Source organism: Callithrix jacchus, chromosome 14 (genome assembly GCF_049354715.1).
Source record: "Callithrix jacchus isolate 240 chromosome 14, calJac240_pri, whole genome shotgun sequence".
NCBI classification, from domain to species: Eukaryota; Metazoa; Chordata; class Mammalia; order Primates; family Cebidae; genus Callithrix; species Callithrix jacchus.
In genome coordinates this window covers 22,461,493-22,478,063 of record NC_133515.1, presented here as the reverse complement: position 1 = coordinate 22,478,063, position 16,571 = coordinate 22,461,493, and the positions used below count along the sequence as shown (strand labels likewise).

The 16,571-nt window shown below is 35.9% G+C and overlaps 1 protein-coding gene across 2 annotated transcripts in view; it reads left to right on the top strand.

Moving 5' to 3' along the window:
- TMEM87B (transmembrane protein 87B) overlaps positions 1-16,571 on the top strand; it is a 63,577-nt gene that overhangs the window by 36,676 nt on the left and 10,330 nt on the right. Inside the window, exons 11-17 of one of the 2 annotated variants that reach the window (XM_054244733.2) lie at positions 1,966-2,039; positions 3,847-3,953; positions 4,036-4,094; positions 4,978-5,081; positions 6,994-7,067; positions 13,057-13,130; positions 15,644-15,696. In XM_054244733.2, coding sequence (XP_054100708.2) covers positions 1,966-2,039; positions 3,847-3,953; positions 4,036-4,094; positions 4,978-5,081; positions 6,994-7,067; positions 13,057-13,130; positions 15,644-15,696 — 545 coding nt within the window. The remainder of the gene's footprint in view (positions 1-1,965; positions 2,040-3,846; positions 3,954-4,035; positions 4,095-4,977; positions 5,082-6,993; positions 7,068-13,056; positions 13,131-15,643; positions 15,697-16,571) is intronic. The other variant, XM_054244731.2, reaches the window with a different exon arrangement.

The following is a 16,571-nucleotide window of genomic DNA, read 5'->3' as shown; positions in this document are numbered from 1 at the left end:
TGGGTTGTTTTCTAAGCCTGCTCTACCTATTCTTTAAATTCCCTATTTGTGAATTCTCAGTATCCTTCCAACTTAAAAAGCTTATGAAGACTGCTACAAACCAAAAATTTCTAATTCATTGTCCTTATTCATCAAAGCAGTGATTCTTAACCTTGTTTGAGTACTAGGTTCAGAGAGGCCTTAGAAAATCTGCTAACAGCTGGGGAACCTCTCTTCACAGAATACAGACACACACAAGGAGCTTTGCATATGACAGGGCAGTTAAAGACTTCCCAGATTATATCTTTGGACATCTTAGTCTGAGGAGCCTACTTAGGGAATAATAACTGATTTAAAGGGTTGTTTCTGACTGAACTTGTTTAAAAAAGCATATTCTACTTTGTTCAGAGCTCTAGTTTAGAATCCCAGTTTGTTGAATAAAGTTTTAGTTAAATAAATCTGATTTTTTTTTTTTTTTGAGATGGAATTTTGCTGTTGTTACCCAGACTGGAGTGCAATGGCACGATCTCGGCTCACCGCAACCTCTGCCTTCTGGGTTCAAGCAATTCTCCTGCCTCAGCCTCCCAAGTAGCTGGGACTACAGGCGCACACCACCATGCCCAGCTAATTTTTGTATTTTTAGTAGAGACGGGGTTTCACCCTATTGACTAGGATGGTCTCGATCTCTTGACCTCGTGATCCACCCGCCTTGGCCTCCCAAAGTGCTGGGATTATAGGCGTGTACGCATGAGGCACCCATAAATCTGATTTTCTCAGAGAGTGATATAGATCTCTTCCTTTGGTCTATATTTAAAAAACTAAAGACATTCATTTGCTAAAAATGGGAAGTCTGTTTCTCAGTTCTGCATGTGAGCAGTGTTCCAGTGATAAGATTACTCACCACAAAGGTTGTAGTCCTGCAGACCTGCTTCTTGGGGGGCTCACTTGTCTTGAGAACGGGCAGGAAGTATAAACATACCTTGCATTGGGATAGGCAGAATTACAGTGGAGATGATCCTGCCTGTTGACCTCAGATTATCTTTAGATCTTAGTGTCTTATTTTCTGTCATTGTGTGTTTATAAAATAAGCTGATGATATCTGTTCAATATAGAATTGTCTTGTTTCTAAAATTGTTCATGCTTGGAACTTTAACAAGTTAGGGAGTATGATCTTTCATTCAGTTAATTAAGCTGCAAACTGCATTTTTTAAAAGTTGAACTGTCATTTCTCCTGGTAATTTATAGATATGTATTTCAAAGATTTCATGTTCTTAACCATCCACAAGATAGTTCATTGGGGAAAACACTCAGTAATGCAGCCTGGCAGAAAATCCCAAAGAAATTGGGAAGGTTCTAAAGGTTCTAATCCATTTGGATTTGAGTGAAGGTAATTATCACCTTTATGAGCAGCATTGACTTTCACACATCCCAGTACCTGATTAGCCAGATTGGAATAGGAAGATAAGGAAAACAGATGAAAGACTTAGTTTGCTTAATTAGGAATCTTTATAATGAAAATGTTTCAGGAAATAGTCAAAGAAATCTAGAACATAAAAGATCTTGTTTAATGTTTCATGGTGAGACAAAGGAAGTCTAGTATCTATTTCTGTGTAAACCTGAATTTGTGAAGTTTGCTTTTAGATTGCTTTTTGGTAATTTTCATCACTAAAATGAAATGTCTGCTTCCTCTATACAGAAAGATAGCAGATTTCCTAAATGATTATAAATGACAAGAAAAAGCAGAACTGAATACATATACAATTGAGTGCTTTGGAAAATGACCTTGCTTCCTTTGATTCTGGTGAACTTAATATAGCCAACCCTCTAAGAATCTAATTCTAAAGTCTTAGGAAAAAAGTAAGCTGAAAAATTCAAAAGCTATAGCCTTAGCCTTTCTCATGTGGCCCCTCCTTCCCTTTTTTTCTGCTTGTTTCTTTTTCTTTCTTTCTTTTTTTTTTTGTTGTTGCTGTTGCTGTTTTGCTGCAGGCGAGTGATTCTGATCTTGTTCTTCTGGCCAGCCTCCCGCTCTCTCTCCTTGACTCTGGCTTGTGCTGGTGGATATCCTTTTCCTACCACAGCAGCGCTTCTCACTTCAGGATCAGGAGGCCTATTTGCTTTCATGACCACTTTCCTTCTATGACAGGGATGATTTAAACTTTACCTAAATTTAACAATGTCTTGGTAAGTGAAAGAAGTGAAAGCTTAGGCAGTTTAGAATTTGCTTTTGATCTTTTTATTTCTTAGCTTAAAAACATTTTTTTTTAAATTATTAAGCCAGACCAGATTTTTTTAATCCTAGAAAATTGGTTTTAGTCAAGAATTTTGAAAAGTACACATTTTGATGTATTTAAGGAATAAAGTATATTTGCATTTTTAAAGTTCTGATAGTAACCTGAATAAGTTGGATTGTGTTACTTTAGAAATTGATTCCCTTTTGTAACTCGTTGGTCATTTAGAAAGATTAAAAAGTAGTTTTGTACAAAAGTAGCTTTAGTACTAAAAAATTTGATTAATGACATATTTATAACTTTTAAAAATTGCCACTTCCATTGTGTTGCTCAGCTCTGTTATTTTTAGTGTTCGGTTCATAAACACAGCTTGTTGGTCTGTTCCAGAGGAAGGAATTCTCATTTAAGAGCAGAGAGAGCTGGCTTGAATTCTGCTTCACTGCCGAGGAGTCAGTGGAAAAGTCTCTTTTTGCTTCTTTATATTTGGCAATGTTGAACTTTACCTGAGCCCTGTGCTCCTGGAAAACAGCCAAGAGATTAAGATACCCGCATCCAAACCCTCCCCCCTATTTGTGTTCCGAGAAAAGACTTACCACAGAGAACCCTCTTCCCCACTGGACTTAGATAAGATGCCTGGAGGCCCCCTTGTCTATCTGTGACAAGGCCAGGTACAGACCCTCCGATTTCCCATTTCTTGCATCATGAATGATTAGATGAACTCTTTATACCACTGATAGATCTGAACAAAACACTGACTGAACCAAACTGTTAAGTATTCTCCTTCCTCCAGGCCATAAATGTTGACTCACCATCAGCCTGAGCCAACACACAGCCCTTCTTAGGAGCCCTCCCGAGAATCTGCACATCTCAAGAAAATACATTCCCTGATAAGTGTGTCTAGTCCCACCACTCACTCCCCATACCTGCTGCCTTCTAGCCTTGTTTGCTGCTCTCTATAAAAGAAAAACTCTTTTCTGCCACACCTTTGAGACTTGCAGATCTTATAGTCGTAGTATTCTTCCTATTGCAATAATCCTCCCCCATCACAGTCATCTTTCAAATAAAGTCCTTAACTAAATCCAGATTTGTTTTCTCTGACGTATTTCAGTTTTTTAATTTATAAAATGGAATTGGTAGATGACCTAACTTCTTAATTATGGTTATTCAAAGAATAAAATGAAAATAGACTAGAAAGAACAAAATAAGAAATAGAGCCAGAAAAACACAAGCCAAATGGCATGTCAAAATGGAATCTGTAACAGCATGGACAATAGAGCAAGACTCTGTCTCAAAAAAAAAAAAAAAAAGAATGTCTTATTCCGAGGGGTTTTAGTGCATGCACTGCTCTATCCCATGTTAAGGGAGTGTGGCATTGGTAGAACGCATCATGGGTCTTCCGTGTTTTTTCCTTGGAATTTGTTTTCTTAGTTCAGACAATGGTAAATTGTAAAAGAAAATCTGTGGTAAAGTATCGTGATTGTACAGTATTGGCTAAGATAACATTTTCTGTGTTTTTATTAGCTTCAAATTTTAGGAAATGTATTTAGTAGTACTGACTTGGGAAACAGAAGATTCTTTTTGTTTTTTTTTTTAATCACTTATTATTACTTGAAATGTTTTTCCTTAACTTTTTTCACATTTTTATAAGTTTGGCACAAACTATGAAGACTCTAAGGCTAAGAAAGAACACTGTGAAATTTTCATTATATAGACACTTTACAAATACTCTGATCTTTGCCGTGCTGGGTAAGCCATTTAATTTTTGTTATAATAAATTATCTTAATATTGTTATGTTCCTTCAAAGGTGACTTTTTATGTGTGTTGCAGCTTCTGTAGTATTTATGGTGTGGACAACTAAGACATTTAGAATTGCAAAATGCCAATCAGTAAGTATAATCTTTCTATTTAAACATTTTTATTTGTACTATTTTGTAGACTTTTGAAGAATTTAGTTTATGCTTGTAAACAGAGGTGATTAGTGGAGATTTTCTTTCTACTTTGAACTATTTTTTACAGAGTTACAAAGAATTTTAACTCCTCCAAGTGAGTTTGAAAAAGTTCCTTCTAAATCTCCTTTTTCTATTATACCCTTTTCCCAAGTTCTTTTTATATATTTTGAAAACAAATTATCTTCCTATATACCCTAACAGGAAATTCTCTTCTTCCTGCACACCATGAAATTGAGTGGTTTTGTATGTAGATGGGACTTGAAATCTTAAGACTGCCATGTTTCTAGGATCATGTGTTCAATATGGGTATTTGAGAGATGTTTTCCACGGATTCTCATGTTGGAAGAAGATACATTTCTTAGAATATAAAAGGTCCTCTTTTGGGGATTTCTTAAGATTTGGAGCTTGTCTCCAGTGCTGTATAAATAATCGCAAAAAGCCCTCTGAAAATCCAGAGCTTTTGCTGCCTTAGAGACAATTTAATGAAAGAAGAGGCTGGGCCTTCTGAAATTTCTTTTTTCTCCTTCCCTTACCTTAGTATTTGCCACTTGAAATCCTAAGTATATGTTTTGCATTTTTTGTTTTTGAGATCTTTCTGTTAACCCAAAAATTTTATGGCAGGGAATATTTGTAACATTAAACAGCCTTTTAGAAACATTTTTAACAATATAGGTTTCTTGAAAAAATATGTGCTTGTTTGTTTTGAAGGCTTACTGGTTGGAAAGATTTCATTAGCACTTGTCATTGTGCACTATTTGAATGGGAAACCTATATAGTTATCAGAAAATTAATTTTCATGTTTGAATTGTCCCTATTTTAGGATTGGATGGAACGTTGGGTTGACGATGCATTTTGGAGCTTCCTTTTTTCACTTATCCTTATTGTAATCATGTTTTTGTGGAGACCATCAGCAAACAATCAGAGGTACCTAACATAGGAAATTTCAAGTCGGCAAGCATTTGTCAATCACCTTCTATAGTGTCAAGAACACGTTTGTAGAAACCAGGGGAGTAGTCCTTGCTTTTAGGGACTATATAGTCGAGTAGGGAGATAAGCAAAACAAATGCAAGACAGTGAAAAAAGATGTATAGACTAGTCTGGGGTAAGATGGAAGAGGGATGAGGAAGACTTTTTGAAAAGGCAGTACTTATATTACACCTTGGGGAAAGAAATAGGACAAGAAATAACTGAACTAGGAAAGAATGTCCATTTTCTGGGGTGGTGGGAGGCCTGAGATACTTTGTAGACCAGTGAGACATGCAGTTTGGTTAATACAGTGTACTCATACTGGAGAGAAATCATTTGGAAGGGAGAGGTGCAGCCAAAATGACAAAAGACTTCAGTGTCAAGTTCAGAAAGTTGCACTTAAGACCGCATGTGGTGGGAGGCCTTACCTTCCTTGCTTTATCCCTCTGCCCCAAGGAAAGAACTTAAGTTCTTGTCCATTCTTTAGGAGAAAATGAAAAAGTATATACAGATTGAATATCCCAAATCCAGAATGCTCCAAAATCCAAAACTTTTTGAGCACTGACAGGACACTCAACAGAAGTGCTCGTTGGAACATTTTGAATTTCAGATTTTCAGATTTGGGTTGCTCAGCTGCTAAATATAACATAAATATTCTAAAATCTAAAAACATCCAAAACTCTGAATACTTCTGGTCTCAAGCATTTTGCATAAAGGCTACTCAACCTGTATCAGTATGTGTGTTTCTCCTGTCCTTTTAAAAATTATACAATAATATATCTATCTATCTATCTATCTATCTATCTATCTATCTATACTTACATATACATGCTGTTCTGTACCTTCCTGTTTAAAATATATCTTTCTGGCTGGGTGCAGTGGCTCATGCCTATAATCCCAGCACTTTGGGTGGCCAAGTGGGTGAATCACTTGAGCCCAGGAATTGGAAACCAGCTGGGGAAACAAGGCAAAACCCCATCTCTACAAAAAAATACAAATATTAGCTGGGTGCAGTGATGTGTGCCTGTACTCCCAGCTACTTGGGAGGCTGACTGAAGTGGGAGGATGGCTTGAGCGTAGGAGGTGGAGGTTGCAGTGAACTGAGATCATGCCACTGCTACTGCACTCCAGCTTGGACAGCAGAGCCAGACCCATCTCAAAAAAACAAAAGTATCTTCCCATATCAGCATATATAGATCTATCACATTACTTTTAATGGCTATGTGGCATTTCATAACATGAATGTAAATGTAACATAATTTATATAAGCAGTCCCTGGTTATTTTGTTTAAAAAATAGATTTTTGCTATTATCAATCATGATTTTAGAATGCTGTTGGACATCATCTTAGCAAACTTTTGTTAGTTTAATATAAGGTAAATGAATTTTACTTTGATGGCTATTGCCAGATGACCCTCCAAAAAGGTTGTTTTGATTCACACTTTATCAGCAGTATTTTGATCTTATCACCTAGAAAATGTGGCCCAATTAATGGGCCTTATTTTCACCAATCAGATTAGCAACTTTTCTTTTTTTAGGGAATAAACTGACAAGTGGTAGGCAGAGAGGTAAGCCTGACATGGAGAAAGAAACAGCAGAAAGTTCCCTTCCCTCAACATTAAATATTGCTAAATTGCTTGGCAGAACAATTTTATCCATTTACGCTTTTACAAGTGGTTTGAGAGCTCTAGTTTCACAATTTCTTCATGATAATTCAGCTAATTTGAAAGTAAAATAATTATGTTTTCATTATTTTAAAGTATAAGACATGTTTTAAATGTAGATTTCTTATACGATGGCTTTTAGATATAAACTGAAAATTGAACAAGCTTAAACATACTAGTAAAACTACTACTCATTTTTGCTATAGATATGCCTTCATGCCCTTAATAGATGATTCTGATGATGAAATTGAGGAATTCATGGTAACTTCTGAAAATTTAAGTGAGTAATATATTTTCTTTTTAAATGACCACTGTACGTATCGTAACAGAAATACTGTACCTTTACCCAAGGTCACATACATTCTGTTTTTCCTATAAAATATTTTTAAACCTTTATCTTCAGAAACCCTATTTTGGTAGACAATAACAAAAAGAAAAGTCAATGATGAAATTTTCAAAACTATTAATGTAGTTTGAGCTTTGTTACTCATTTGAGCTTATTACTCATTTCGTAAAATGTTGAAATAGACTGTTTTTCATAAGTGTGGTTTGGTGTATATTGTGCTTAGCTGTTAAATAATGTTCATCTTGATGATTGTTGGGTTTCTTTGAGTGGCATCTTCTTGCTCTTTTTGAAGTATGTACACCTGTAATTTCTGGTCATGCCCAAAGCATTTCTACTTACGGTTTTAATGGTATTTTCATTCTTTCTATTAATTGCTACATAGCATTTTACCATTTTATGAATTTTATTATAATCTAAGCATCTTTTAAGGCAACATCAATAAGTAACTCAGATGTTGAGGGTAATTTTATCTTTGTTTCTTTTTTTTTTTTTGTCTTCTTTGGCTTCTCTTAGTAACATTCTTTTTCACTTTTTATTTTGGTTCTCTAATACATCAATCAAATAGAAAACAGGAAAATAAATAGAAAAAGTCATCAAGTCTAAATGTAATTACTTTGAAAAGATTAGTGAAAAATGGTTTAACCTCTAGCTAGTCTAAACCAGAAATAAAGAGAAGCTAGTGGACCCTTGAATAATGTGGGGTTAGGGTTGCCAGTCTCCTGAGTAGTTGAAAATCTCCTTATAACTTTTGACTCTCCCAAAATTTGACTACTGATAGCCAACTGTTGACCAGAAGCCTTACTGTTAACATAGTTATCGTATATTTTGTATGTTATATGTATTTTGTACTGTATTCCTACAATAAAGTACGTAGAGCAAAGAAAATGTTATTAGATAGAAGGAAAGGAGAGTCCGGAAAGGCAGACATATGTGGTGTAATTTTTATTGAAAAAAAATTCACATGTAGGTGGACCCGAGCAATTCAAACCCATGTTGTTCAAGGGTCAACTGTAGTACAGTAAGACAAACTACTAATGTTGGAAATGATAGAGAGGACATTACTACAATAAAAAAGGTAAATAAGGGAATGTTGTGAACAACTTTATGGTAATAAATTGGGCAATCTGGATGAGACAGACAAATTCCTTGGAAAATACACATAACAACCCAATCTTAATTCTAGCCCTGTGCCACTAAGTCTTGAGTAGATCTGGTCTATTTAAGAAATTTAAAAAAAATTTTTTTTTAATTTAAAATCTTAGAACAGGCATGGTGGCTCACACCTATAATCCTAGCACTTTGGGAGGCCAAGGCGGGTGGATCATGAGGTCAAGAGGTCGAGACCATCCTGGTCAACATGGTGAAACCCCATCTCTACTAAAAATACAAAAATTAGCTGGGCATGGTGGCGCACACCTGTAGTCCCAGCTGCTCGGGAGGCTGAGGCAGGAGAATGGCTTGAACCCAGGAGGCGGAGGTTGCAGTGAGCTGAGATCGAGCCATTACACTCCAGCCTGGGTAACAAGAGCGAAACTCTGTCTAAAATAAAAATAAAAATAAATAAAATCTTCGTATAAAGTAACAGGCTCAAATGGATTCACTAGTGAGTTCTTCCAAATACTTAAGGAAGAAATATTCTAATTTTACCAAACTCTTTAGAATATAAAGCAGGCGGGAGTACTTTTAAGGCCAGCATAACTGAAATGCCAAAGTCTAACAGACATACAAGAAAAAATTATAGACCAATATCATTAATGAGTAGACCCATAAAAGTTATTTAAAGATATTAGCAAATAAAATCTAGCAAAGTATAGAAAGACAGTCCTGATCAAGTGGACTTTATCCCAGGGTTGCAAGACTGTTTTAACATTCCAAAAATTACTCAATATAATTCATTATATTAAAATAGTACATATAAGGCTGGGTGTGGTGGCTCATGCCTATAATTCCAACACTTCGGGAGCCCAAGGCAGGCAGATCACCTGAGGTCAGGAGTTCAAGACCAGCCTGGCCAACATGGCAAAACCTGTCTCTACTAAAAATACAAAAATTATCTGGGTGTGACAGTGTGTGCCTGTAATCGCAGCTCCTCAGAAGGCTGAGACAAGAAAATCGTTTGAACCCAGGAGGCAGAGGGAGGTTGCAGTGAGCCATGCCACTGTACTCCAGCCTGGGTGACAGAGCAAGACTCTGTCTCAACAAAAAAATAAAAATAAAATAGTACAAATAAAAGAAGAAAGAAGAAAAAGATGATGTAAGTATCTCAGTGGATGCAAATAACAAAAGCCTCAACAAACTAATTCTAAAATGGTATGAAAACACTCTACAGTTAAAATTCTGTTTAGTGGTGAACACTTTCTTCTCAAGATTAGGGATCAAGTGCAAGGATATCTACATATCACTTTGATTCTGCGTTGTATGGGAGGTCCTATTCAGTGCAGAGAGGCAAAACAAACAAAACTCCAACAAATGTAAAAGAAGCAGCATGTGGAAAGGAAGAAATAAAACTGTGTTTATTCTCAGGCAACAATATTTTATGTGGAAAATCCAAGGAGTCTACAGAAAAGAAAAAGTACAGTAGAACTAATAAGTGACTGTGACAGTCATAGGCTATAGGTCCAATATACAGAACTCAGTTGTTTTGTACATATTAACTGAAAACAGTTGAAGGTAAAGTTTAAAATGTTACTTACCATACCTTCAAAACTAAAATATTCAGAGTAAGTTTAATGAAAAATGTGTAAAACCTCTGCAATGAAGACTATGAAACAATGTAGAGATAAATTTTAGAATAAGTAAATGTAGAGATAGAACATATGTCTGAATTGGAACTCTCAATATTAAGCTGTCAGTTTCACAATCAGATAAGTAGATTCAGTACAATCCCAATTATAATTCTAGCTGATTAAAAAATATATATAATGGTTAAGTTGATTCTAAAATGTATATGGAAAAGCAAAAGACCTAGAAGATCCTTAACATTCTTGTAGTTACAACATGAGTGAACCTTGAAAACATTATGTTAAGTGAAATAAGCCAATCACAAAAGACCACATACTGTATAATTTTGTTGATATTAAAGGTCCAGGCTGGGCACAGTGGCTGATGCCTGTAATCCCAGCACTTTGGGAGGCCGAGGAGGGCATATCACCTGAGGTCAGGAGTTTGAGACCAGCCTGGCCAACATGGCAAAACCCCATCTCTACTAAAAGTATAAAAATTAGCCCGGCGTGGTGATGGACACCTACAATACCAGCTACTCAGGAGGCTGAGGCAGGGAAATCACTTGAACCCAGTAGGCGGAGGTTGCAGTGAGCATAGATTATGCCACTGCACTCAAGCCTGGGCGACAAGAGCAAGACTACGTCTCAAAAAAAAAAGAAAGTAAAAAAGGTCCAGAATAGGCAAGTCTATAGAGGCAGAGAGTAGATCCGTGGTTGTCAGAGGTTAGAGGAGGGAGAAAGTAGGGAGTGACTGCATAGGTTTGGGGTTTCTTTGCCAGGTGATGAAATTTTCCCAAATTGGATAGTTGTGATGATTGTACAACTTCGTGAATATCTTAGAGTCTACTAACTGTACTTCAATATGGTATGTTAATTATATCTCAGTAAAATAAAATCAATGGATACTGATTTTAAGACATAGTGATTTCAGATTACAGCAATCCAGACAGTGTAGTATTGGCATAAGGATAGAGAAATCCATCAAGGTAGTAAAATAGAGTCCAGGAATAGACCCATGCATGTGTGGTCAGTTGATTTTTGACTAAGTCACCACGGCTTACATGAGGAAAAGATAGTCTTTTTAGTAAATGGTACTGAAACAACTGGCTAAATGTGTAGAAAAAAAAAATCACCTAGACTTTTGCTGCACATCTCATAATCATTAATTCAAGATGGATCACAGACCTAAATGGAAAAGCTTCAACTGTTACTCTTCTAGAAGAAAACAGGAAAATATTTTAATGATATTGGATGGGCTAGTTTCCCATCACATGGACACAAAAAGCAGTAACCATTAAATTAAAAAATGAGACTTTACCAAAATTAAAAATCTGTGCTCATCAAGAAGAATTCAAGAAAATAAGGCTAGCTACAGCGGGATATTCTCAATACATATATATCTGACAAAGGTCTTATATACCAGAATATAAGTAGAATTCCTGTAAATCAATAAATAATAACCCATGTAGCAAAAAACAAACAGAAGACTTGTGTAGACACTTCAAGGAAGACATAGGAATGTCCAATAAACCCGTTGAAAGGTGCTCGATATAATTGGTCATCAAGGAAATGCAAATTAAGACCATAACACCAAGAGCTACCACACATCCGCTACAGTGGTTAAAATTAAAAAGTCTGATAGTATGAACTATTGGAGAAGATGTGGAACAGCTGGCTCTCTCATACAGTACTTGAAGGAATGTAAAGCAGCATGACCTCTTTAGAAAGCAATATGAGCTTCTTACAAAGTTAAGCATATACTTACCTTACAGTCTAGCTGTTCCACTGTAAGGTTTTTACCCAGAAAAATGAAGCAGATGTCTACAGAAAGACAAAAATGTTAACAGCAGCTTTATTCTTAATAGTCCAAAACTGGAAATAACACAATTATCTACAAACAGGTAAAAAAATAAATTGTGGTATGTCCATACAATGGAATACTTTCCAGTAATAAAAAGTAACCAGCACTCTATAACATGACTAAATCTCTGAATTGTTTATATTGCATGAAAGTAGCCAAATCCAAAAATATGTAGACTCTCTATACTGTGGTTCTATAAATGAAGTTCTTGAACAGGTAAAACAAACTATAATGATTATCTAAATCAGAGCAGTGGTTGCTTTTGGTGAGGTGGGGTTTGACTGGAAAGGAACTTAAAGAACCTTTTGTGATAATGGAAATGTTAACTGTATTAATTGCATGGCAGTTACTCAAGTGTATATATTTGTCAGGTTTCTTCAACTATACACCTAAAATTTGTATATATTTTATATATTTATATGTGTGTGTATATATATACACACACACACTGACACACACACACACACACACTTCAGTGTTTAAAGATCACTGTATTCTCTAAGATAAATGTTGGGGTTTCAAATATCTCAGGAAAACATTTTTTGGTTGAGGAACCTCATCTTCATTTATTACATCAGCTTATGTTATAATTATCCTAGTTTATGGAGAAGCAATATTTGCAAATTAGTATGATAACAAAAGTAACTACTTAACAAGCATAGATTGTGTGTCAGGCATTTTATATGTGCTAAGTTGTTCAGTGGTTACCAGAACTCTATGAAGTAGATGCTATTATTATACCCAGTTTATAGTCAGAAACACTAAGTCACAGGAATTTAATTGCTTTCCCCAAGATTCCAGTGAGACAGTCTAGTTCCAGGACACGGGCACTTAGCCTTTGCTCTACTGAAACTGCAAACGTACAGAAGATCCTTGGTCAAATATGAAAGAAATCTTGATCCTTCCTATCGTCTTCATGCCTCTTACACATTTCAAAATTTGTACATCAGGGATGTAAAGCGAACCCAAAGATGTGTTTTGTTCTTGAATATGCCATGAATTCTGAAGATGTTTAAGTCCATAAACTTTAAACTAATTACAGTTAAGGAAATATGTATGCATGTTTACTTTTACAGGAGTTTGTTTAAACTCCTCTAAAACTAGGATTCAAACAAGAAACTTGAAAACCTGGTGGTTCTGACAAACGGTTGTCAAAAATCTGTGAACTTTTTTCATATATCTTTTCTACATTTCCAAATGGTAAGTCCTGCATCTGCCTAAAGTTTCCACTATTAACCCTCCATTTAAAAAAAATGTAATTTTTTTATTAGGTTATTAAATTTCTAAAGGAAAATATTATTTTATGATTTTATATATATGTTTACAATGTCTCTTTTAGCCGAAGGAATAAAATTAAGAGCCTCAAAATCAGTTTCCAATGGAGCAGTTAAGCCTGCCACTTCTGATAACTTTGTGAGTATAGCATATATTTAGTACAATCTTAGTCTTCACTACTTTAGAGACCTGTATGAGTGTCATATTTGTCGACTCTCAGAAGACGAATATTTTTTTGTTATATTTTTGTTGTTATAAAAATTAGTGTTGCTAAGTAGCAATCCTGGTTGTCCCTAACTGAAATACCTTTGTTGTAGATCTCACTTGTCACCTGCTATTCCTAGGCCAGCAGCATGAGCGTCATCTGGGAACTTATTAGAGATGCAGAGTCTCGGGCCTACCCCAGATACTCTTGAATTGGAATCTGCTTTTCAGAAAGATTCCGTAGGTTATTTATCTGCATATTCAAGATTGGAAAGCTTTATTCCAATAAAAGCTTGTGTTAACTTTTCGGCATATGAAAGTGATTTTTGAAGCCATTTTAAATAACATTTGTTATCTATTGGTAAAGAACTTTATGTGTTACCTACACAGTTACCAAAATTAACAGATTTTTTTTGAAGTGGGGAGCTTGAATAAAATTGTAAAACATTGGGCAGAGATAAGCTAAATAATATTTTCTGCACAAAAATGTTTTTGAAGGCAATGATATAAAATGGAAATGTCTATCATACAGTTTTGTACTTTCTTACAACTATATGTGCTGTGATTGATACTATGTAAAAATTTATGTATGCGTATGTGAGTTCTGACAGGATAGATATGTGAAAATATGTTTTATCTGTTCAGTTTGGCAAGTTCTCTAATTTTTATTTTTGATGACATAATTTTAAAAAGTATGTTATTTGTGTAGTTTTATAGTAATTTAAATTCTTAAAAATTATAATACTTTCAATTATCTAGTGTTAGATCTGTTATACTTTCAACTTTTTTTTTTTTTTTTGAGACGGAGTTTCGCTCTTGTTACCCAGGCTGGAGTGCAGTGGCGCAATCTCAGCTCACCGCAACCTCTGCCTCCTGGGATCAGTCAATTCTCCTGCCTCAGCCTCCCGAGTAGCTGGGATTACAGGCATGCGCCACCATGCCCAGCTAAGTTTTTGTAATTTTAGTAGAGACGGGGTTTCACCATGTTGACCAGGTTGGTCTCGATCCCTTCACCTCATGATCCACCCGCCTCGGCCTCCCATACTTTCAACTTTTTAAGTATTTTTCTTTTATTCTATATATATATGAGAGTTTATTTTAAAGCTTAGTATTTTCAAACATGACAAGGGAATACATTTTCATTTCTCTAAAGTAAGTATAATTAGCTCTTAAGCAGAAACTGGGGGCCTTGTATCTCACTGACTTATTTCTGCCTGAGACCCACTCAGAGAATTGGGGTTCCTATTAATGCTGGCTTAGTTGCTTGTTTCTCTCTAGATTAGCAAAATGTAATTAATACTAGAACCAGACCATTCCATGTATCCATGTAGATAATAAAGAAAAATTTAGATTTATTTATATTATCAACCAAAATATTCAGTATACCTTTTATTTTCTTTCTCCTAGTGAAATAACTATAAGCAAGTTTTCTGTTAAAAATAGATAAGAGGTTACATAGATCAGATAGATAAGATATATGGATAGACAAATGAGATAGATTAGAGGATAAACAGAATAGATTAGATAAAATAGGTTGGAGGGGTGGATAGATTAGATGGATGGATGGATAGATAGATAGATAGATAGATAGATAGATAGATAGATAGATAGACAGACAGATAGATACCTCAGCTGACCTGCTCTCCTTTTCTTACCTCCTGTAGGGAGATGAGTATAAATACAAGTGATAAAAATAAATAGGCTTTTCTAAAGTTAGAATATTTGAGGTCAGGCATGGGGGCTCATGCCTGTAATCCTAGCACTTTGGGAGGCTGAAGTAGTGGATCACTTGAGCTCAGGAGTTTGAGGCCAGCCTGGACAACATGGTAAAACTCTGTTTCTACTAAAAATACAAAAATTAGCTGGGTGTGGTGGTGTGTGCCTGTAATCCCAGCTACTCAGGAGGCTCAGGCAGAACCCAGGAGGCAGAGGTTGCAGTGAGCCAAGATTGCACCACTGCACTCCAGCCTGGGCAACAGAGTCAGACTCTGTCTCAAAAAAAAAAGAAAGAAAGAAAAAGAAAAGAATAGTTGTATTATCTTTTTTTTAAAAAAAGTTATCAACTCACATATAAGAACTCAAACAAATTAGGAAGCATAATGAGTGTGGCATAGCAAAAATTCAATATCCTTGCTAGCTATTTTCTATCTTAGGAATGAACGTTGTGTTTTTACTGTGATTTCTCAGGACAAAAAAGTAACACTTCATACATCTAACTAAAACCAAGAAGAAGTGTAAAAATCTGAAATCCAATTTTTGTTTGCGTGTGTAAGAAAGCACTGGCATAATTTCTGTATGGCATGAGTGCCACCTTCTTAGGACATACGTAGAAACTAAAAGAATATCAAGTATTTTCATTTAAACACTCAAATTTTATGTACATTCTGTTTAAAAAATTCTGCTGTCAGGTGATATTAAGCAAATGCTAAGTATAAATATTTCTACAGGATGAAGATTTGAAGTGGGTGGAAGAAAATATTCCCTCTTCATTCACGGATGTGTAAGTATCTTCTGTTACAGTTTTTTTTTTTTTTTGAGACGGAGTTTCGCTCTTGTTACCCAGGCTGGAATGCAAATGGCACGATCTCGGCTCACCGCAACCTCCGCCTCCTGGGTTCAAGCAATTCTCCCGCCTCAGCCTCCTGAGTAGCTGGGATTACAGGCACGCGCCACCATGCCCAGCTAATTTTTTATATTTTTAGTAGAGACGGGGTTTCACCATGTTGACCAGGATGGTCTCGATCTCTTGACCTCATGATCCACCCACCTTGGCTTCCCTCTGTTACAGTTTGATTATAAATTTTCGGCTTTAGTTTAAAAGGGGTCATTCTCATCCTTTGTTATGTGCTTTTCAAACCTCACACTTCATATTCTGGGTAAGCTCCTATCACCAGTAAATGGCCCTTACAGAACTACAAAGAAAAACCCTGGCTTGTTTTATTTTTCACTGTACAGCAATCATTTTAAAACTAGTGGCCTGGTCAGGCACAGTGGCTCACACCTGTAATCCCAGCACTTTGGGAGGCCAAGGTGGGTGGATCATGAGGTCAAGAGATCGAGACCATCCTAGCCAACATGGTGAAACCCCCTCTCTACTAAAAATACAAAAATTAGCTGGGCGTGGTGGTATGAGTTTATAGTCCCAGCTATTTGGGAGGCTGAGGCAGGAGAATTGCTTGAACCTGGAAGGCAGAGATTGTAGTGAGCTGAGATCACACCACTGAACTCCAGCCTGGCGACAGAGCAAGACTGTCTCAAAAAAACAAACAAACTAGTGACCTATAACCAACTCTAGCTTTTTCTGATCTGCAGTTATCATGATCATTTCATTTTTTTCCTCCTCCTCCTCCTCCTTCTTTCTTCTTTTTCTTTCTT